The sequence below is a fragment of the Chlorocebus sabaeus genome, chromosome 22, assembly GCF_047675955.1.
Source record: "Chlorocebus sabaeus isolate Y175 chromosome 22, mChlSab1.0.hap1, whole genome shotgun sequence".
Classification (NCBI taxonomy): Eukaryota; Metazoa; Chordata; class Mammalia; order Primates; family Cercopithecidae; genus Chlorocebus; species Chlorocebus sabaeus.
This window is the reverse complement of record NC_132925.1, coordinates 44,381,077-44,404,478: the sequence shown is the minus strand read 5'-3', so window position 1 is coordinate 44,404,478 and position 23,402 is coordinate 44,381,077. Positions and strand designations below refer to the sequence as shown.

The 23,402-nt window shown below is 42.8% G+C and overlaps 1 protein-coding gene across 1 annotated transcript; it reads right to left on the bottom strand.

The window, feature by feature from the left end:
- Positions 1-1,452: 1,452 nt before the first annotated feature.
- Positions 1,453-20,056, bottom strand: UMPS (uridine monophosphate synthetase). The gene is made up of 6 exons (XM_007985548.3): positions 19,827-20,056; positions 14,406-14,559; positions 11,091-11,762; positions 9,138-9,313; positions 6,783-6,897; positions 1,453-5,438 (listed from the first exon to the last, which is right to left on the bottom strand). Exons 1-6 carry the CDS (start codon positions 19,980-19,982, stop codon positions 5,269-5,271), a joined length of 1,443 nt encoding a protein of 480 aa, XP_007983739.1. The 5' UTR covers positions 19,983-20,056; the 3' UTR covers positions 1,453-5,268.
- Positions 20,057-23,402: the final 3,346 nt, after the last annotated feature.

The window sequence follows — 23,402 nt, the reverse complement described above, 5'->3', positions numbered from 1 at the left end:
CCCTGCAGGGCTGCTAAGTACAGGGAGACAACGCAGTGCTGGGACGTTGGAGGCAGGGCTGTGGAGCTGTCTGTGCAAAAGGGCACCTACGAAGACATGGTTGTCCTCATGAGAACTTTGGTTGTACGGCCCGTCCACTTCCCACTGACTGTCCTTACGTGACGATTGAGACTCTCAGGCCCACCAGGTTTACTTCTCAGTTAACTCCCATGCCCTTTTCAGAAAAATAGAATTTAGCTTCTCTATAATGTTACTCTGGAGCCACAGGAAGCTCAGGTCACCTCAGGCTCTGCCCCACACACACACGGCCTGAGTCTACTGCCCTGCGCTGAGCTGGGGCGAGGGATCTCTGGACCTTCACTGCTCTCCTGGGCTCCCCGCAACCCCAGCGCTGAAAATCATGACACAGACCTCCTCTGCTGACAGTTCCCCACCCTTATTTTGGGTGTCGACTGCCCTTCCTCCCTCCTTCCCTGGGATTCAGCCGCAACACACGAGAGCCCACACCAGGATCTGACTCTGAGGAGCCCTCCGCCTCTTGTCTAGAGGAAGACTTTCCCCCTTGGTGGGAAGGAGAGGCCTAGGCAAATGTTCTTCTAAACCAGACTTATGCCAAAACCTTGAACTTTAGAAGTTAAAAAATATTCTAATTATTTTGTTTCTCTTTGTATTTCTATTGTGGCCTTCCTTTGGAAGGGTTATGGGGAAAACAAAGGGATTGCAGGGTAAGTCATACAAGGCCAAATTACAAATGTGAAAGGCCCTGTGATCTAAGAAAAATACGGCATTCTACATCCTATAATCCAAAATAAAATCTGCATTTAAGGAAACAGCATTGATTATAAAATAAATGTAAAGAACTCCAACAGGCCAGGCGCAGTGGCTCACACCTGTAACCCTAGCACTTTGGGAAGCCAAAGCATCATTTGAGCTAAGCAGTTCAAGACCAGCCTGGGCAACATATATTATTTATATATACTATTATATATTATATCTAATATCTATAACTGTTAAAAAATATATTTTAAAGATATAACTCCAATGAGCCCTGATTTTTCTCATGCTTTTTTTGTGTTTAATATTAGATTCCTTCAAAAAGGAATGCGCTTTCTCATTCAGCCCTGGCACTGAAGACACAATTCATACCCACCTGTTAAGGGGCAAAGGAACCAAGCTGCAGAGTCCATAGGGTTACTCATGGTCATTTTCAATGACTGACACTCGGTCCACTGTGTTCAAGTACAGGATTCACACAAGACCAAGCGGCTATTTCGCTGGGAGAGATCACTGATGCAGCCAGAGGTGATGGTTGGGAAGGCAGAAGACTGGTTCTTGGTGGAGCCCAATTTTTGTCTTCCCGGTAACCAGGCTGGATCCAGGGAGCTGCAGCACATGTTAAAAGTATTTAGCTAGATATTGTTGTGTAATAAACCACTCTGGAACTCCATGGCATGCACTACTAAGCATTTATCACGCTCCCAGGCTTACAGATCAGCGGGGCCTTTGTACATTGGACAGGGGGAGGCTGGAGTAGGCTCTGCTCTACTTTCTCTTGCTCTTCGGAGGTCATGGGCTAACCAGGGCGTATTCTTCTCATTGGTGGCAGAAGCCAGAGAGGGGTTAGCAGAAACACAAGAGTTTGGGCTCAGGCTCAGAACTGGTACTGAGTGACTCCCATCCACCGGGCACTTTGGATGAGAAGTGCACCCAGGGCAGCATTAGCAGCTATCTCAGGCGCCAGCACCCTCTGCAGTTGGCTCTCCTGTGGCTGCACCCCTGCCAGCCAGGTCTGATGACCCAGATGGCAACCACTGTAACTGGTGTGGCTGTGGGCTCTGCTGTCGGGCACACACAGAGTCACAGTGAGAATCCCTCCACCGTTTCTACAAAAAATTTTAAAAACTTAGCCAGCCGTGGCGGTGCACGCCTGTAGTTCCAGCCACTCGAGAGGCTCTCAAGAGGATCGCTTGAGCCCAGGTCAAGACTGTAGTGAGCCGTGATGTACTCCAGCCTGGGCAACAGAGTGAAGACCCTGTCACAAACAAACAAACAAAACAAAAAACCGGCCCTGGGCATACTTTTGGCAGATTTTCCTAGAGCTGACTCAGTAGCACAAGGGTGAGCGTTGGGACTGAGATCCACAGGCTGGCTGTGAGACTGAGCAGATCCCTTTACGATTCTGGAGCTACACTTTGGGAATTCTAAAGTAAGAGAAGGTGTACCAAATAGTTTCTTAGGTTCCTCCAGCGTGTGTGGGCGCGTGCACACACACACACACACACAATCTATGGGCTGATGTTCTGCAGAATGCCTCCAGTAGCTGGAGAGGCTGGGGGTGGCGTTCTCCACTCCATCAGTCTCACAGATATTCTGTGCACCCCATGGAGACATGGGGTCCCTATATTTCCCACTAAGACCAGGAGTTACAATGCCCAGAGATCATGTTCTGTAAATATTCCTTGACTAAGAAAGGGTTAAATTATCTAATGCCTCCAAAATACTTCAATGCTGAAGAACAGCACTTGTATAGCCCGAGTTCTTCGCTGCCTGAATCAACTTGTCTTCTAAAGTTTTCATGAAAGACTGGGCTTCTGCTTAGGTAAGAGGCCTGCAGTACTGGGCTGACTCTTAAGAAACCGCTGATCTTAAGATCACTTGAGGCACCCACTAGAAATGCACACGCCCAGGCTGCTGGGCAAACCACAAATCTGCTAAAGCAGAATCTCTGACGGTGTGGGGCACAAGGACCTACACTTTCAGTAAGTGGCAGTGGCTGGTGATTATTCCAGCCTCCTCTCATTTCCCCTCAAGTCATCTTAGCAGGGATCCTATAAAATAGGGTTCCTCAACAGGAACAGTGCCTGTGTCCTGGAGATGGCAGGAGCTCACATTTCTAAAGGAAGGACAGGAGCGTGTGACTCTCAGCAGGAGGCGGCAGACCTCCAGGCTGTCTCACTGCAGAGGCAGAAATGTGAATAACCAGTGCAGTGGTTCTCAAAGTCCAGTCTCTGCGCAGGCAACCGCAGCATCACCTGGGACCTTTTTGGAAATGCAAATTCTCAAGACCCATCCCAGAGGTGCCCAGAGTCAGAAACGCGGGGGTGGGGCTGGGCACCTGTTTTGACAAGACTCCAGGTGACTCTGATACCTGCTAAAGTGGGAGAACCACTGACACATGGAAGTGACAGCCACGGAGGTGGGCACCTGAGACCTCAGCACATCACTCCAAAGGCCTCTCAACACTGAAGATACCTAAGAGATTTCTGCAATTTTTTCTCAGAAAGTTCTTCTCCCCTTCATGACTTTTGGCTTCCCCAGAGTAGCCCCGAGGGCCAACTCCCTTCCTGTTCCTTCTGGTCACTTCTTCCTTGATAGCTGGTCTCTCTCCCACAGACCAAATTTCCCTGGAAATGCAGCACTGGGGACATGAAGCTCAAATTGGACTTTAGAGCAGAAGCTGTTGAAGTAAAAACTTCAGGAGGGAACATAATAAAAACCTGAGTTAAAAATCCTAGGCTTGTAGTCCCAGCTACTCGGAAGGCTGAGGCAGGAGAATTGCTTGAACCAGAGAGGTGGAAGTTGCAGTGAGCCGAGATCATGCCACTGAACTCCAGCCTGGGCGACAGAGTGAGACTGTCTCCAAAAAAAAAAAAAAAAAAAAAAAGTACTAGGCATTCCTCTGAGTCATTAGAGAAGAGTGGGCCATCAGCTGACAAGGGTGGGGGAATGGCTGATCCTGTGCCACTTCCTGCAGGTGGGCCCCAAATGAGAAGGAATGTGAGTGTGCTGGCGCAGTCAGCACCGGGACAGCCCTCACCCTGCCCCTGCTCAAACACCACCTTGAATGTGGACTTGAGTCTCTTTATTAATGAAGGCTGACCTCCCCTCTACTAATGATAGTTGGGACAATTATGTGGGATCCTTAAACAAATCCCCAAATGAAATCTTAGACCTCCTAATTGTGAAGTCAGTCACAGGAAGCGGTCACTCGTGTTACCACTCGTCCATAATTGCTGGCTAGGGAAAAAATGAGCCCAAACTCCAACTCCAGTTGTTGAAATAACAGCCAGAGCCGGGTGTGGTGGCTCAAGCCTGTAATCCCAGCACTTTGGGAGGCCGAGATGGGGGGATCACAAGGTCAAGAGATCGAGACCATCCTGGCTAACACGATGAAACCCTGTCTCTACTAAAAAATACAAAAAACTAGCCGGGCGAGGTGGCGGGCGCCTGTAGTCCCAGCTACTCGGGAGGCTGAGGCAGGAGAATGGCATAAACCCGGGAGGCGGAGCTTGCAGTGAGCTGAGATCCGGCCACTGCACTCCAGCCTGGGCCACAGAGCGAGACTCCGTCTCAAAAAAAAAAAAAAAGAAAGAAAAAGAAATAACAGCCAGATACTAGCTCAGGAGCTGAGCTGCAGTCACCTTCCCCTTCCCCACCTTCCCCTCTTTGGAGAGTGAGCAATGGCAGTTCTGGGAACCAGCCCATGTGGACACCTGGATTGTCACTTTTAGGCTGGAGATGGAGGAGAATGGCTAACAATTAGATATTATTTGGGCAACACATTAGACAGAGAATACAGGACACAAGAAAAGTTGTGCTGACTTTAGCCTATTGGTACTCTAGAATTTTTGTCTTACTGCAATTAGGCTGGGCACAGTGGCTCACACCTGTAATCCCAGCACTTTGAAACTGAGGCAGAAGGATTGCTTGAGCCCAGGAGTTGACACCAGCCGGGGTAACATAGCAAAACCTCATCTCTACAAATAATAAAGAAGTTTAGCTGGACATGGTGGTGCACGCCTATAGTACCGGCTACTCTGGAAGCTGAGCGGGGAGGATCACCTGGGAGGTCGAGGCTGCAGTGAGCGGTGATCTCACCACTGCACTCCATCCTGGGAAATGGAGCGAGATCCCGTCTCAAAAAAAAAAAAAAAAAAAAATTAAATAAAAGAATAACAACGCAGTCTAGTCCCATGCAGAGATAAGAAGGATCCTCAAATGTGGAAGGCCCTAACCCAGACAGGACTGTGGCTGTCTAACAAAACACCAGTCTCAAAAAAAGCAAGCTTGAGAATGAACTTATTATAGTATCAATGCAGTGATTACAAATTACTCAATATTTCCTAAAGTCCATGATAACTCCAGAACCTATTCTTACACAGGCCCTGTGGAAGAATCTAAGCAGGAATAATTGGATTATTTCCAGCTAGTGACTTTCAAGGGGACTGTCACATCTTCAATGTCTTCACAAAAATGTATCTGAAGCATTCAAACACCAAGTCTACTCAAATATGCTTCCCAAGCAGCTTTTCTGTACATCTCCGCTGCTTCCAGACGATCAGCTGCTGAGATTATGCCGCGGCCTACAATGATGATATCGGAACCTCGTTTGCCAATAACTTCTTGTGGGCTATTGTACTGTTGGCCAAGATTATCTCCTGCAAGAAACACAAAAACTATAGTTTCACATAATACAAAAATCAGAAAACCTGTCACATGACTTCTCAGAAAAAGTATCTAACCAGCTTTAAATAAAAATGTGCCCCTACTTTCGTTCCCCTTTTGTATAGCAACCGGGTAAAAACAGGAGCTGAAGAGACTCACTGGGTAGGCCAGAGACATCAAATGGAGAAAGATGCTCACCAATTCTTTTCAATGGTAAAGTTTATTTTTATTTATTTATTTATTTTTTTGAGACAGAGTCTTGCTCTGTCACCCAGGCTAGAGTGCAATGGCGCAATCTTGGCTCACGGCCATCTCCACCTCCTGGATTCAAGCGATTCTGCTGCCTCAGTCTCCTGAGTAGCTGGGATTACAAGCGTGCACCACCATGCCTGGCTAATTTTTGTATTTTGAGTAGAGACAGGGTTTCGCTATGTCGGCCAAGCTGGTCTTGAACTCCTGACCTCAGGTAATCTGCCCACTTTGACCTCACAAGGTGCTGGGATTATAAGCGTGAGCTACTGCACCCAGCCTTATTTATTTTATCATTATTTTTTTCATGTAATTTTTTTCCAGAAGCATAGATTCAAGTTGCCCTAAATATACACTTTCTCAATGTCAAATTTTAGATCATCTATAAGCTTAACAATATATATTTTTAAAAAAGTAAAACTCATATATTACCAAGAAAGGTTCAATATCAAAAAAATACAATAAAGATTGGCCTCACAATTGAAGAAAATTTTAGCATACATCTCGGCATCACCACAAGGCACTGTTGAGCAAGTCTAACCTGACCACTACCATATACAAGAACCTTTCTATCACAACCTCATCAAGTGGTCACACAGACTATCCATAAACCCTAATCTTTAGATTTTGCTTTTTTGTGTTATTAAATTCTGCTGTTCCAGAAGCATTCTGTTAAATGGCTTATTATCTTCCAAATCCAAGACACTTTAAGTATTCTTAAAAGCCTTGACCCTAACTATAGTATCTAGTCAAAGAATTATGAGGGCTTATGAATAAGGGCTTACAAGTACAGAGTGTTTACTCTGTGCCAAGACATTGTGTTAAATATTCTACATGTTACCTCATTAAAGCCTCTTGATTACCTTATGAGGTCAATACTGTTATCCTCCCCATTTTACAGACAATCAGACTAAAAGAAGTAAACTGACTTGTCCAAAGATACATAGTTACCAAAGGCCTCATTCATTATTGTTCTAGACTAAGAAGGCTTCTCTTAAGCAAGTGTTTAATAATATGCAAAGTTTTATTTTGCCTGCCATGGGTAAAGAAGCATTTTTGGAAGAGCCATGACCAGTGACCAGATTTACCTCCTGCTTCCAACTGAACTCCTGGAGTCAAGTGAAGAAATTCTGGTTTCATGCTCACTCGGGAGCCAGAAATAAAACCAACAACAAATTCAGAGTGCTCCTCAGCCATTCTAACCTAAATGGAATGTAATAGAACATATTACAAGAAAACAGTTAATCACACAGAATAAAAGTAAAAATATGCTCTATTTTTTAAAAACTTACAAAAAAAAAAAAAAGAAGACATGGGGTCTCCCTATATTGCCCTGGCTGATCTTGAACTCCTGGGCTCGAGGGATCCTCCAACCTTGGCCTAACAAAGTGCTGGGGTTACAGGTGTGAGTCAACATGTCCGGCTTATGCTCTATTATCTAGTTAGAAACTTTGCTGTATTATAGATGCCTTTTCTCATTCCATATATATAAAGTTACTATATCTGAACAGGTCATCTTAAATAGAAACCATAATAAAACACATTTGATTCATTAAGACTCTGAGATGACCCTTTCCTTTCCCTTCCCTTCCTGCAATAAATCATACTTAAAACAGAAATCCTATACTATGTGCATCTAAAATCAAGATGCTGCAAAATTTCTTATTTCTAATAATGCTTGGTGACCCACCTAGTTCCAAAAAGGATTTGAGGTGAGTACTCTAGAACATATTATAATGGTATAAAACCACATTTAAGGCTTACTGACTATCTACAGACGAGGTACTCCATATCCAAAGGCAGCTGTCATGTAAAGAACAGCTATGCTTTCAAGAGCTAAAGAAATCTTACCTCTACTTCCCTCTTCTGTAACATCAACTGGTCTCCCCAGTTTCTATACTATTATCTCACATTCATAAAAGTATCTTTAGAAGGTCTGCCTGGCTTTCTGATTTGGTACTTTCCCCTCCTGGAGACATGACTCTGTACTTCCCTTCTTTTTTTTTTTTTTTTTTTGAGACGGAGTCTTGCTCTGTCACCCGGGCTGGAGTGCAGTGGCCGGATCTCAGCTCACTGCAAGCTCCGCCTCCCGGGTTTACGCCATTCTCCTGCCTCAGCCTCCCGAGTAGCGGGGACTACAGGCGCCCGCCACCTCGCCCGGCTAGTTTTTTGTGTTTTTAGTAGAGACGGGGTTTCACTGTGTTAGCCAGGATGGTCTCGATCTCCTGACCTCGTGATCCACCCGTCTCGGCCTCCCAAAGTGCTGGGATTACAGGCTTGAGCCACCGCGCCCGGCTGTACTTCCCTTCTTATTTGATACTTCCCAGAGAGCTGACTGGGTACCACCACTGCACTCTAGCTTCGGTACCTCGAGACCTGAGACACATTGATACATTCTTGCCACCAAGTACTACTGCCAACAAACAAGTCATGTCTTGTCCTTGAGCCAGACCCAGACTCCCAGAATGCCAAATATTAAAACTGACCGTGCTTATGAGACTTGGGAAATCAGACATTTATAGTCAATTCAGGGATAGGGTTAAAACGTGACTGTAGGGCCATATGAGTTGTCTCCAGATAGTCTTTGAAATAATATGAAAAAATAGAAATCCTTTACTTCTAGATTCTTCACATGGGGGGAAAAAATCATGGGGATTTTCTTGGGGCTTTTTATTTTTTTTGATAGGCTCTTACTCTTGCCCAGGTTGAGGTGCAGTGGCATGATCATGGCTTCCTGCAGCCTTGATCTTTAAGCTCAAGTGATCCTCCCACCTCAGCCTCCCAAGTAGCTGGGACTATAGGCATGTACCACCATGCCTGGTTAATTTTCTTTTTCATTTTTTCGTAGAGAGGAGATCTCACTATGACGTCCAGCTAGTCTCAAACTCCTGGCCTCAAGCAATCCTCCCGCCTTGGCCTCCCAAAGTACTAGGATTACAGGTATGAGCAACTGTGCCCAACCCCCGATGACAATTTTTTAAAAGTAATATAATATTCTAAAATATCTGACAAGAATAAGAGAAAGCCACTGCATGTGGGCTGCTGTCACGGGAACGTGCATCTCTGTAGGACTTGGGAGATTCTGAGAAACTGCGTGTCTGGGAAGCTCTTCTCATCTTCTCTCAAATCATGGTAAGACGAAAAAGACAATGATCTTAAAGTCTTGGTAGATTTAGTAAGTGTTTGTTTGACTAACTATCTGGGTCTCAAAGTTTCTCCTGGAGTGTAATTCAAATTCCTGAAGTGTCCACTACATGATATAAAATGCTATTAACTATCAAGGAATTCTATCCAACTACTATTAATATACTGTCACACTAACAAGAGCTGGATTTTTTTTTGGCAGAGGTTCCAGAGATGCCAGATTAGGAGATATCTTCTTGCCCTATAGCATGCAGCATAGCAGCCCCTGCCCCCTCTCACCCAGTCCCCCCAAAACTTACCGCTGCTCTAGTGTAGTTCCCAGTGGCCAGGGAGCCGCTGGAGCTCATTTCTGCAATAAGGAGGCAGCCCCGATGCAAAGGCAGGCCCACTTCTTGCAGGCCTTTCACAACTCCTGAGCCTGGCACCACGTGAGCATTTACCAGATCTGCCCAGGAAGCTATTTTAAAGATACCTCCTAAGAAGAAGGGGAAAAAAAGATATTTGCCGATTTTCAAACAAAAACCTCTAACCTCTTGTCCAACCAACTGCAATATGAAATAATCTCACAGTAACATGTTAATGAGAGAACCAAACTCTTCAGGAACTTTAGTGATTATCAGCAGACCCATGGTTCCATCTGTGAAAAGTGTATCTGTTATTTAGGTAAGTAGCTGGGTAAGAGATCACAATGAGAAAAAAACTTCCAAGGTCTGTGCTTGGCTCATCAGGAACGCTAACAGGACTGTTTTTCCTTGCAGGCTGAAGCTCATGACCACAAATAAAACTCATGCTGTTAGAAAGGGACTCCAGTGAAGACAAACATTTATTGATGTCAAGGATAACAACATTTAAAAATTCCTCTTGAAGCTGGGCATGGTGGCTCATGCTTGTAATCCCAATACTTTGGGAGGCTGAGGTGGGCAGATTGCTTGAGTTTAGGAGTTCAAGATCAGCCTGGGCAACATGGCAAAACTCCATCTCTACCAAAAATACAAAAAATTAGCCAGGTGTGGTGGCATGTGCCTGTAGTCCCAGCTACTTGGGAGGCTGAGGTGGGAGGATCACTTGAGCCCAGGAGGTGGAGGTTGCAGTGAGCCAAGATTATACCACTGCACTCCAGCCTGGGCGAGAGAGCAAGACCCTGTCTAAAAAAATAATAATAAAAAAAATAAAATTCTTCTTGAAGATGACACGTTTTCACTCTGCAGGGGTCTCTCAGCAGCTTTACTATCGCTCAATATTTCTACATGTTCCTTAGATCTCCTTAGCTATCTAATTTCAATAGGCAACTATATTCCTTTTAAAAGCGGACAGTAAGAAGCCTGATTTTCGAAAAAACTCTATGCAGAGCTAAAGAAAGTTTGTATAAAACTCTTACATCAGTCAATTAGCTAAAGTAAGCTGGACAATGTGATGAGGGCAGGACATCTTAAGCACATGAAGAAGTCACTTAAAGACAAATCTGTTTTAAACAAATAGCTTATGAACATGCATACATTAAAGAAAAGTTACCTCAAGGATACCTACAAAAAATGTTACCTAACACGACCAAATATCTGTTACAAGGTTAACTGAAAAATGCATTAAATATACAGTCTGATCACACAGTTGTAAAAATGTAGACAGAAATTTGCATAGAATAGGCAGTAGAACTAAGCATTTTTCTCAACCAACACATGCACTACTTTGAGTCCCTATTTGATAAAACAAAAATCTTTAAATAATGTTTATCAATAGAACTTTTTCTGCTACAAATAAATCTTACCATTTTATATTTCTTTTTCATTGTTTCCTTTATGTGGAATTTTCATTCAAAACATCATATTCTGCTAAGGACATCTGTCGAATTTGCTAGACCAGACACATACCCTTCTTTTGGTACTAGCACACCCATTTTATTTAAGGAAATTATCCCTGCCTGGTTCCTATTTCAAGAAGGTCAGAGTTAACAACCTTACAGTTGCAGAGCAGATTGTCCAGGCTAGTTAATGAAGGTATTCTATATCCCAAGCTAGAGTGACTGGTTTACGGTGAGCATGTAGAGTATGCCTACCTGAGAAAGAAGTCAACAGAGAAGCAGAGCTGAGAGATGGAGAGAAAGCAAGTCATGAAGATATCACTTGAGCTCCTGGATCCAACCACGCTTGACAGCCTGCTCTATGAATGGACTTTCAATGACATGAGCATTTCCTTTTTTTCTTCAATTTAAGCTGGATTTCTGATTCTTGCAGATTCCTGAATAATACACTTACCTTCATACTGCTTTTTCACTGTGTTTCCTATATCTGCAAACTTCCGGTCTTCAAATATCAAGAACTCATGGCATTTTGCCAGAGTTATCAACTCCTTCATCACATCCAGCGTAAAATCATTCAAAATATCTACATGAGTCTTGAGCATGCAGATACTGGGTCCTAAAGCATCTGCTAGCTGCAACAGCTCTCTGGCCTCTGAAACATCAGCAGATAGACATAGATTGGTCTCCTTCTTTTGCATAAGCCTGAGAAGCTTCGATGCAACTGGGTGGATCCTGGGCAGCTCTGCACGTGCACCGAAGCTGAGTTCTCTGGGTGTTTCCTTTATAGAAAGGGCAGAACCATTATGATTCGCTGCCACAAAGACATTCTCCTGAATAAATCTCTTCACTCTCCCAACCGTCTCAGCATCAATTTTTTTCTGCTGCTCGAGAATCTCCAGCATTTTGGACAACGTACACACTGAGTGGAGGCGGATCCCGTGCGCCTGCAACTTGTCCTTGCCTCCCTGCTCTCTGTCCAACAGCACTATGGCATCAGTGACCTTCAAGCCCTCCTTCTGAAGAACCTCAACAGTTTCCAAAACACTAGATCCACTGGTGACAACATCTTCAATGATTAAACAGGTTTCTCCTGGATTAATAGTTCCTTCCACAAGACGCTTAGTTCCTAGAAAAGAAAAAATTTCGCTGATTCCAAATTTAAATATGTAGGTATATGTGTATATATATATACACACACAAAACTTGCCAGTTATACATACAGTATATGTGTATACCAACTCTGTATACCAAACTTGCTAGTTGCACATACAGTATATTTATGGATAAAGCCAACTCTGTATACCAAACTTGCCAGTTATACATACAGTATATTTATAGTAAATCAAGTAAATTATTTTACATTATAAACATGGCTTAATGTGTTTTATGATCAAATTTTCAAATATAGGGTTTTTTTTAATTTAAAAAAATTTGTTTTATCACAGAGATGAGGTCTCACTATGTTGCCCAGGCTGGTCTTAAACTCCTGAGCTCAAGTGATCCTCCCGCCTCAGCCTCCCAAAGTGCTAGGATTATAAGTGTGAGCTACCACGTCCAGCCTAAATACAGAGTTTCTTACAGCAAGATCACCAAGATCAAGGAAAGTTATGAAACAGAATAATCCAATATCATCAATGAAATAATTTCTTTTTCCATCAAAGTATTATAAGTTCACTATTCAAGATCAGCCAAATAATTGGCTTTTTGAAGATACAAATTCAGAAGGAAAAATATTCAGCAATCATTTAGACCCATTACTACAATCTAAAGAATTATATAATGCAACGTGATTAAATATATACTTCTCTACCCTAAATTCCACTACAGACTATTTTCAGATAATCTACAAAATGTAAGTAACTTGGGCTGTGGACTTCACAGACTCATCAAATCCTTTGTCTCTTGAACAATTGGCAAGTTTAACTGAATCAGCTTAAGCTAGAACACAAGACTGCAAGTATTTATAGTATATTTAAAAATGCATAATTTCATTCCAGCAACATTTTTTTAAAACATAAAATAAAAAAACAGAAATAAAAGTTTTCTTATGGGTAGGGATTCATATAGATTTTTTTTTTTAGCTCAGAAAATCTCAGCTGGATGCAGTGGCTCACACCTGTAATCCCAGCACTTTGGGAGGATGAGGCAGGAGGATTGAGACCAGGAGTTCAAGACCAGCCTGGGCTGCAGAATGAGACATTGTCTCAAACAAAAAACAAAAAACAGAAAAACTAACACTGCCCTTACACAGCAAAAACTCAACTGATGTTTCTTTTTTTATCATAAAAATTTTTAGAACACATCTGCAGAAGGATTTGTTTAAAAAAAAGTAACAGGCCGGGTGCGGTGGCTCAAGCCTATAATCCCAGCACTTTGGGAGGCCGAGACGGGCAGATCACGAGGTCAGGAGATCGAGACCAGCCTGACTAACACGGTGAAACCCCGTCTCTACTAAAAAAATACAAAAAACTAGCTGGGCGAGGTGGTGGGCGCCTGTAGTCCCAGCTACTCGGGAGGCTGAGGCAGGAGAATGGCGTAGACCCGGGAAGCGGAGCTTGCAGTGAGCTGAGATCCGGCCACTGCACTCCAGCCTGGGTGACAGAGCAAGACTCCATCTCAAAAAAAAAAAAAAAAAAAAAAGTAACAAAACACTAATACACCAACATAAACAAAAAAGCCCATTAATTCCTTACTATCATTAAGATTGCTTTTCAGGTTTTATTTATTTTTTGATAGCCTTGCTCTGTCACTCAGGGTGCAGTGCAGTGGCACAATCATAGCTCACTGCAACCTTCAGCTCCTGGGCTCAAGCCATCCTCCTGCCTCAGCCTCCCATGTAACTGCGACACTCAGCTAATTGTGTATTCTTTTTTTATTTTTGTAGAGACAAAGTCTCACTATGTTGCCAAAGCTGGTCTCGAACTCCTGGGCTCAAGCTATCCTCCCACCTTGGCCTCCCAAAGTGCTAGGATTACAATTGGCCACTGTGCCTGGCCAATTTTCAGGGTTTTTTTTTGTTTGTTTGAAATAGGGTCTCACTTTGTCGCCCAGGCTGGAGTACAGAGACACAATCTCAGCTCATTGCAACCTCTACCTGTTGGGTTCAAGCACGTCTCCTGCCCCAGCCTCCCCAGTAGCTAGGACTACAGGTGCACACCACCACACCCAGCTCATTTTTGTATTTTTAGTAGAGACGGAGTTTAACCATGTTGGTCAGGCTGGTCTCGAACTCCTGACCTCAAGGTGATCCGCCCACCTCAGCCTCCAAAAGTGCTGGGATTACAGGTGTGAGCCATGGTGCCTGGACAAATTTTCAGGTTTTAAAGCAAGTCACCTGATAATCTATTGCCATGAACCCATACGAATATCTCTCTGAGGTGTTTATGCTACTTTATGAGAGTAATTTTATCCATGGATTACTTTTCATGAAGTTTAAATACAAACATACTGGGAAAGTATGTGCTGTTACAACATTTTGCTGATGAGAGAAGGGCTGGTAAAAAAAAAAAAAAAAAAAAAAAAAGTTGGGGTTTCATAGATACAGTATCAAAAAAAGCACTTTTCATTTCCTAATCAATGCAAAGCATCTCACCCGTAGTCTAAAAAAAGGCAGGTGACTTATAGCAACAATTACAAATTCCACAAGCAGTAACAACTTAAGGGACTCAAGATGACTCTGGTAAAACATTAGTGCACAGAAGCTGAAAAATTCTAACAGTATGATGTTACAGATTAATTAATTTAATGCTTTATGTTACTTTTATTTTACCATAATCCTTTGTTTCTTTCCTTCTAATAAGCATTGGAATTTGATTGGTTGAACAGATAACTGTAGCCAATGGCAAAGCTGTATAAGGCACTCCACACACGGTGTCAAAACTGATCCCTGCATTTTGGGCAGTTTGGAATAAAACATCTGCAACCTGTAAGAAAATGAACACATAGACGTTTTATTGTAACTATTTTAAATAGTGTATAAACATGTAACAACATAACAGTAAAGACAGTAATAAACTAGTGGGGGTAAGTCTCAAACCTGATTGGAGAAAAAAAAATGCCTTTTTATTACCCTCTCCATAAACCCAGTATACAAACATAAATCTAAAAACACAAGAATGAATCTATTCAGCCAGACTCAGAATCTGTTCTGAAGGCAACCTGAGACGTGCTGGGGAAGCTCATGATGTTGACTCCAAAGACTAAGGATGGTCCCCTGACCCCCTGGTTTCCCTCAGTAACCCATTACTCTGAGTAGCTAAACCTATCATCTTTTAGTTATATTTCCTGAAAGAAGCCTTCAATTAGAAGTTTCATAAATACAGACTATTGTGTGAATTGCTATTTTATAATCTTCTTTTCCACATAAATCATCACATTTTAATGTTAGAATACATATTCCCACCCAAGACCACCTCATTTTTAAAAAAGAAAAGCAAGCAATCACTGAGTTGCTTTGTGAACTAGATCATAGGTTTACTCCAGTACTTCTAAAGAGTAAAAAAAAAAAAAAATCTATTGAAGGGGTGGCCTGCCCCTTCATACCTGTGGGCGTTTCGTGTTAGGTGGAACGAGAGACTTGAGAAAAGAAATGAGACACAGAGACAAAGTATAGAGAAAGAAACAGTGGGCCCAGGGGACCGGCGCTCAGCATACAGAGGACCCACACACCGGTCTCTGAGTTCCCTCAGTATTTACTGATCATTATCTTTACCATCTTAGAAAAAGGGAAGTGGAAGGATAATAGGATCATCGTAGGGAGAAGGTCAGCAGTAAGACATATGAATAAAGATCTCTGTGACATGAATGAGTTTAAGGAAAAGTGCTGTGCCTTGATATGCGTATGCAAACATCTCCACAAACCTTTTTAGTGCATAAAGAACAGCATTGCTGCTAGCACGTCCCACCTTCAGGCGGTTTTCTCCTTTCTCAGTAAATGTTCCATTGCCCAGGGACGGGTAGGAGACAGATGCTTTTCTCTATCTCAACTGCCAAGAGGCCTTCTTTCCTCTTATACTAGTCCTCCTCAGCACAGACCCTTCACGGGTGTCAGGCTGGGGACGATCAGGTCTTTCCCTTCCCACGAGGCCATATTTCAGACTATCACATGGGGAGAAACCTTGGACAATACCTAGCTTTCCTAGGCAGAGGTCCCTGCGACCTTTGGCAGTGTACGTGTCCCTGGGTACTTGAGATTAAAAGAATGGTGATGACTTTTCACAAGCATACTGCCTTCAGGCACTTGTTTAACAAAGCACACCCTGCACAGCCCAAAATCTGTTAAACCTTGAGTCACCACAGCACATATCTCTTGCAAGGACAAGGTTGGGGGTAGGGTCACAGATTAACAGCATCTCTAATACAGAACAAAATGGAGTCTCTTATGTCTACTTCCTTCTATACAGACACAGTAACAGTCTGATCTCTCTTTCTTTTCCCCACAATCTATGACTATTTTAAGTTGCAAAGAATGTAATTTCCAGTACTAAAAATATTAACATATTATCTCAGAACTGTTTTATCACTCTTCTTAAGGAATAAACTTGGAATACAAATGCTACAGTGACTGGATACCCACCATCTCCGTTTAAAAAAAAAATAACATGAAATTCCTGACTATGAAAAGTTTAAAATTTTTTACATCTTTTTCCAACTCAAAGTTTCACTCTACTGTGTCCAGAGAATTTTATTCTAAAGCAATATATGATTATACCTGAAAAGCTTTTACTGATCCCTCTGTCATACTTGTCTATATGTATGTAAACTGAAATTTAAAATGGTAATTTAAAAAAATTTCCCATGACCATAAGTCTCTAGGTGTCAAGAATTCTTCTGTAGCTCTCTCAGGTCCTTACTTCCAAGATGACAAAGAAAAGAAAGGAACAATGATCGTGCCAAAAAGGGCTGTGGCCAGTAGTTGCACGTACTATGTCTGATACATGCCCAAGGAAAAGACTATTAAGAAGCCCATCATGGGCCGGGCGTGGTGGCTCAAGCCTGTAATCCCAGCACTTTGGGAGGCCAAGACGGGCGGATCACGAGGTCACAAGATCAAGACCATCCTGGCTAACGGTGAAACCCCATCTCTACTAAAAAATACAAAAAACTAGCCGGGCGAGGTGGCGGGCGCCTGTAGTCCCAGCTACTCGGTAGGCTGAGGCAGGAGAACGGCGTGAACCCGGGAGACGGAGCTTGCAGTGAGCTGAGATCCGGCCACTGCACTCCAGCCTAGGCGACAGAGCCAGACTCCGTCTCAAAAAAAAACAGAAGCCCATCATGCAAAACACAGTAGAGGCCGCAGCAGTGACATTTCTGCAGTGAGCATCTTTGCCTCCTATGTTCTTCCCAAACTGTATACGAAGCTACATTACTGTGTGAGTTGTGCCATTCACAGCAAAGTAGTCAGTAGTAATCCATCTTGTGAATCCCACAAGGACCAAATACCTGACCCTGATTTAAACCTGTGGGTGCTGCCTCATGACCCCCAACAAAGCCCATGTAAGCAGCTGAATCCTTAAGGACTGAAGAGAAATTATTCTCTTGAGGAAAAGAAAATGGAAATTGCACTTTTTAAAGAAGAGAATTCTTATTAAATTATTACAAGCATATGATTAATTAAAACATGTTTTGCAAATTTTGACAGAGGGATAAAGACAGATCTGGAAAATGCATTTTTAGTGAGTTAATGCTACCTTTTCTCTCCAATTACTTTATGTACACTAATGTATATATAGTACTATAGTCAAATATCACTTATTAAGGGAAGTTAGAGTTTAGCATAAATTATATTGCTTTTTGGGGTGTAAATACTGAGAAATTCTATTCACATAAATAAGATATGAAAAGGAGTTTTGTTATACCCAAGTCTCTCCATGTTTTGAACTCCTCACCAATTAATCACCAAAATACACACACACACACACACACACACCATGATCTAGTTATCAAAAAACTTATTCTGTCATTTATCAGCTGGCTTATTAAAATAAATCAATTTTTCCCTAGAAAATCCTTAGTAATTCTCCACACTGCTGAGATACACCATAGCAAGATTCTGGATGGTGAGAAGTTAATAGTCCAAAGTACCACAACCTTAATAGTCCAACTTACCCTAATACTTTTTACAATAACCACACAAAGTGGTCCCTAGTGAACATAAACCCTTAAGTGGGCTGAGGAAACTTACATGTCTTCTAGATAGAACTTTCTGCAATGATGGAAATGTCCTCTATCTGAGCAGTCCAATATGATAGCCACTGATCATATATGACTATTTAAACTTAAAAATTCATAATGCTCAATAGTAACTAGTGGCTAGTAGCAAACTCTGTTGGAAGACATATTTACGGCCTCTACTCAGTGTGGTCTGCAGTTTCAGCTGGAACCTTGTTAGAAATGCACAACTCAGGTCCAGTCTCAGAGCTACAGAACTGGATTCTGTATTTTAACAAAATTCCCAGGTAATTCATATATACTCAAAATTTAGAAGCACTGTATTAGAAACCTCTAATTTGTATAAAAATTTTCCTTATGTTGACTAAAAACCTGCTTTCCCAATATGTCCACCTTCTGGTCTTAATTATTGCTTCTGGCCGCACAGTGCAAAATTCAACTCCCCTTTCCAAACAGCCCTTCCAAGTGTGGACCTAAAAGGAAGAGGCTGAGGCAAAATTAATACAAGTAGAACACAAACGTGTGCCAAGTTCGAGGAGTGCAACCCGAAGCATAAACTTAAGTTGCCCTGACTATAGGCTTCGATTACAGTAGTTACAAGTGGATTTTTAAAACAAAAGAAGGGGCAGTTCCTATGTTCACCATGAATTTGCATTGAAATAACATGAGGTAGCCCAGTGGCGGCAGCAGGCATTTGTAGTCCCAGCTACTTGGGAGGCCGCCAAGGCGGGAGGATCTTTTGAGGCCAGGAGTTCGAGGCACGCCTGGGCATGGTGAGACCTCCCCTCTACAAAAAAAATTTAAAAAATTTGGTGGGCATGATGGCACACACCTTTAGTTCTAGTTACTCAGAGGTTGAGGTAACAGGATCTCTCTCTTTTTTTTTTTTTTTTTTTTTTTTTTGAGACAGTCTCCCTCTGTTGCCCAGGCTGGAGTACAGTGGCTCAATCTCGGCTAACTGCAACCTCCTGATTCTCCTGCCTCAGCCTCCTGAGTAGCTGGGATTACAGGTGCGCACCACCACACCCGGCTAATTTTTGCATTATCAGTAGAGGCGGGGTTTCACCATGTTGGCCAGGCTGGTCTCAAACTCCAGACCTTAAGTGATCCACCCCCTCAGCCTCCCAAAGAGTTAGGACTACAGGCATGAGCCCCTGTGCTCACCGGAGGCAGGAAGATCTCTTAAGCCCAGGAGTTCCAGGCTGCAGTGAGCTATGATCACAGAGCTGCACTCCAGCCATGGTGACATAAGAGACCCCCTCTAAAAAATAAATAAATAATTGTCCCCAGGGCTGCATGGGGGAGCATGGCTGAAGTCCCTCTAGGCTCTGATAAATTTTGTATACATCACAGGGTTCACGTTGTTCTATTTTTCTTTTCTCACAAGTATTTTCCCAGCTGCTGAATTATCTGCCTACCCACGTTTTCCCCGTCTGTTTGTTTTTTGAGGCAGGGTCTCACTGTTGCCCAGGCTGGAGTGCAGTGGCACAATGACAGCTCACTGCAACCTTGACCTCCCAGGCTCAGGTGATCCTCCCACCTCAGCGTCCCAGGCGTGCGCCACCACACCCAGCTAATTTTTTGTAGAGACGGGGTCTCCAACTCCCGGGGCCCAGGCTGGTCTCCAACTCCTGGGGCTCAGCTGATCCGCCCACTTAGGCCTCCCAAAATGCTGGTATTACAGTCATGAGGCACCACGCCCGGCCTCAAGTCTAATCTTCTTAAATACACAGAATTCATTCACGTGTGCTTCAGTGCCAGACAGGGTTCCAAACTGGGTTTCCCGACTTTTGCAAAACACGTGTCTAAGCCTGTGGGTGAAAGAACAGACGACTCTCAAAGAGTCCAACAACCCCTAGCCTCTGTGCTTCTCATGCTTACTCCCCAGACCAAGAGTAGGGTTGGACTGCCTGCTTGGCTCTTTTGCTCTCACTCACGGCCCAACTCCTGTCACCCTCTTCCATTTCCTGGTCCTCTTTCCCGCCACCAAACCGTGTCCTTCCCCTTCCTGGGCTAGCACCTGACTCAGAAGACGCGGTCGAGACACGATGCCCCGCAGATCGATGTAGATGGGGGAGGAGAGTCCGCTCTTCAGCACGAAGTCCCCAAACTTGAAAGCCTGCACGTCGTACAGACCCGTCACCAATGGCCCCAAAGCTGCACCAGCTGCCGCCATTGTCGCGCGCTGCCTGTTTGCTTCAAACTCCCAGGCGCAGCGGGCCTCCGGCGCCCCGATGACGTAACCCGCGAAGCCCCGCCTCTTCCGCCTGCCTCGTCCGCAGCTTGCAGAGCTTGCTGCACCCACTGCTGGGTTTCCCCGGGCTCAAGGGTCGGGCGGGTGGTAGCGAATCTGGCGGCAGTTTGTGCTTCTCTTGGTTTCTTCTGGATGGGGTCGCCGGAGTTCAAAGCCCAGAACAGCTAGATTGACTGTAGGATCATGAAGTCCAGCCTTTCATAAGAGTTTTCATAAATCCTGTCCATTTTTTAATAGCCAATGCCTTCTCGACTAGTTCTCTTACTTATCTCTACTCCTTGGCCTAGCATGTTATATTTGCTAGTTATTAGCCACGATTTTCCCCCCATGTTTCTCCAAATAGAATATAAGTTCTCAAAGACAGGGACCTTTACTCAATTCTTTTATTAACTTCATAGCATCTAGTACGTGATAGCACTTAGATCATTACAGTATTCATTACCTCTTTTGTCTGTACTCTGCTTCCTGAAGGAGTACTTTTTTATTTCCTTTGGCATATCTCAAATGCTTAGGTAATAGGTGTAGAAAAGGTTAGGGAGGGAGGGAGGAGAGTTAGAAGATGGTGAATTGGAGGAGAGTTAGAAGATGGTATCAGGGTTATCCAGGAGGATAATATTGCTAGACAATCTGAAAATCCAAACATATTTGGTCTTTACAAATAAATCCCTTAGGGAAAAAAATCTAAGAAATAATCTTTACAAATACATCTCTTCTCCATTGTGCATATAAGGCAATATTTTCTTCTAGCTTAAGGAAAATAACCCTTAAATTCACATAAAGATTGAAACCTTGTCATTTGCGGCAAGGTGAATGAACCTGAAGGACATTATGTTATGTGAAACAAGCCAGGAACAGAAAGATAAATACCAAATGTTCTCGCTCATATGCAGAAGCTAAAAAAGTTCATCTCATGGAGGTAGAGAGTAGAATAGTAATTACTAGAGCCTGGGAAGGATAGGGGGTGGTTAAAGGATACAAATTACAGCTGGATAGGAGGGATAAGTCCTAGTGTTCTATAGCACTGTAGGGTCACTGTAGTCAATAATAATTTACTATTTATTTTCAAATAGCTAGAAGAGGGAGTTTGAATGTTCCCAACGCAAAGAAATGATAAATATTTAAGGTGAGGAATATATGAATTACTCTGATTTGATCACTGTACATAGTGTGTTATTGAAATAGCACTATGTACCCAATAAATGTGTATAATTATCATGTGTCAACTATAACAAATACTTTTTTAAAAAAGAGGAACAGATAAGGCATGGCGGTATTGTGCACTACAAAGAACATGAAGTTTCAAACCAAAACATTTGGATTTTAGTCCCATTCTACTTACTGGCTGAGTGATCTTTGGCAATGCATTTTGAGTTATGAGTCTCAATTTTCTAAAAAATAGAATGAAGATAATATATTAACTTTCTCCAAAGATCACTATTAAGATTCAATGAGATAGTTCACTAAAAAACACTTGATAAAAAGTTGGTGGGGCTGAGCATGGTGGCTCATGCCTGTAATCCCAGTACTTTGGGAGGCCGAGGAAAGTGGATCACCTGAGGTCGGGAGTTTGAGACCAGCCCGGTCAACATGGTGAAACCTCGTGTCTACCAAAAAATACAAAAATTAGCCAGACATAGTAGCGCGTGCCTGTAGTCCCAGCTACTTGGGAGGCTGAGGCAGGAGAATTGCTTAAACCCGGGGTTGCAGTGAGCCAAGATCATGCCACTGCACTCCAGCCTGGGCAACAGAGTGAGACTCCGTCTCAACAACAACAACAAAGAAACAAACAAACAAAAACAGAGGAGGACATAGATTGTACCAATTCATTTTGTGTTCTCCATTTCATTTACTTAGGCTGGGTAAAGAATCTTGACTTTAACCAATATTTAGTCTTACTGTTTTAGGTATTTATCCTAAGAGTTTCCATGAATGTAAAACTTCAGGCAATAGTTCAATCTAGAGCATTTTCATGGACCTAGCTCTATATTGCTTGCTGAATCCCTTCTATATTCTACTCTGATATCTATTTTAGACTGAGCTTGTGGGGTTCTGATTATCATTTGTATTAGGGCTTTTGCTAATATTCCTTAACTACGTTGGTGATTCCTCTCAACCACTCCCCCTCAAAAAAATACAGGCTGAGGTACTGTTACTTAATTATTTATTATCATTTGACCTACGCTACACAGACTCAGATACACTGAAACACACACATATACATTAATTTTAAGTTATCTTCTAGGGCCAGGTCAGTGGCTCATGTCTGCAATCCCAGCACTTTGGGAGGCAGAGATGGGAAGCCCAGGAGTTTGAGATCAGCCTGGGCAACATGGCAAGACTCTGTCTTTTCAAAAAATAAAACAAATTAGCCAGACATCATGGCACACACTTGTAGTCCCACCTACTGGGGAGGCTGAGGCAGGAGGATCACTTGAGACTGGGAGGTTGAGGCTACAGTGAGCTGTGATCATGCCACTGCACTCCAGCCTGAGTGACAGAGTGAGACCCTGTCTCAAAAAAAAAAAAAAAAAAGAAAAAGTTATCTTCCAGTGAACGTCTCAGTGACCTTGAACAACCACCTAGATTCTGTGACTCAGTTGTCTCTAATCCAAGTAAGTTACTTCATAAGAATTTGTTGGGATTAAATGAAAAATTAATTACAAATGGGCTTCATAAGCTATATAGGTGCTAAAATACATACAAATTCTAGATCTAAAAAAAAAAAAAAGCCCATAAGGGGCTTATGATTTTAATTCATAAACCTGATTCTGACTTCATTTCTAATATTCTTTATTTTCTATATTTTCTGAGGAGATTGTGCTGACGAGCCAATGTGAAGAGACCATGCTTTTGACAAGTGCTTCTCATTACAAATAAATGCAATAGCATCTTGATGAAAATAGAAGACAAATGTTAAAACTTTTTTTTGTTTTTCTTGGCAAAGTAAGCTAATCAAAACACTTTAATACTCTGGCTAATTGACAGTATACCATGAATCAGCTTCATTTGCACTTGGGTGGCACGTTTAAACTTTCAAAGCCTGATCATATCTGCATAGGCTAACCCAGATTGCTGGAGTCCACACCAGAATGTATAAACTTGTGAAATCCAGACCAAAATACCTTCCAAACATTCTGACATTATCACCTGAAATACCAGTATGAAATTAACAACCACCCGAGGCTTTTTTTTTTTTTTTTTTTTTTTGAGATAGGGTCTCACTTTGTTGCCCAGGCTAGAAAGAGGTAACATAATCACAGCTCATTGTAGCTTCTACCTCCCGGGTTCAGATGATCCTTCCACCTCAGCCTCCCAAGTAGATAGGACCACGGGTATGCACCA

What these genes read in the sequence shown, in the direction of transcription:
- UMPS (XM_007985548.3), bottom strand. Translation starts at nt 19,982, where the DNA reads ATGGCGGCAGCTGGTGCAGCTTTGGGGCCATTGGTGACGGGTCTGTAC. An exon ending in GAAAGAAACAAAGGATTATG is followed by an intron (nt 11,763 to 14,405) that starts GTAAAATAAAAG and finishes TTTCTTTTCTAG; the next exon opens with GAACTAAGCGTCTTGTGGAA. An exon ending in AGTTCAGTTGGAAGCAGGAG is followed by an intron (nt 5,439 to 6,782) that starts GTAAATCTGGTC and finishes TGTTTCTTGCAG; the next exon opens with GAGATAATCTTGGCCAACAG.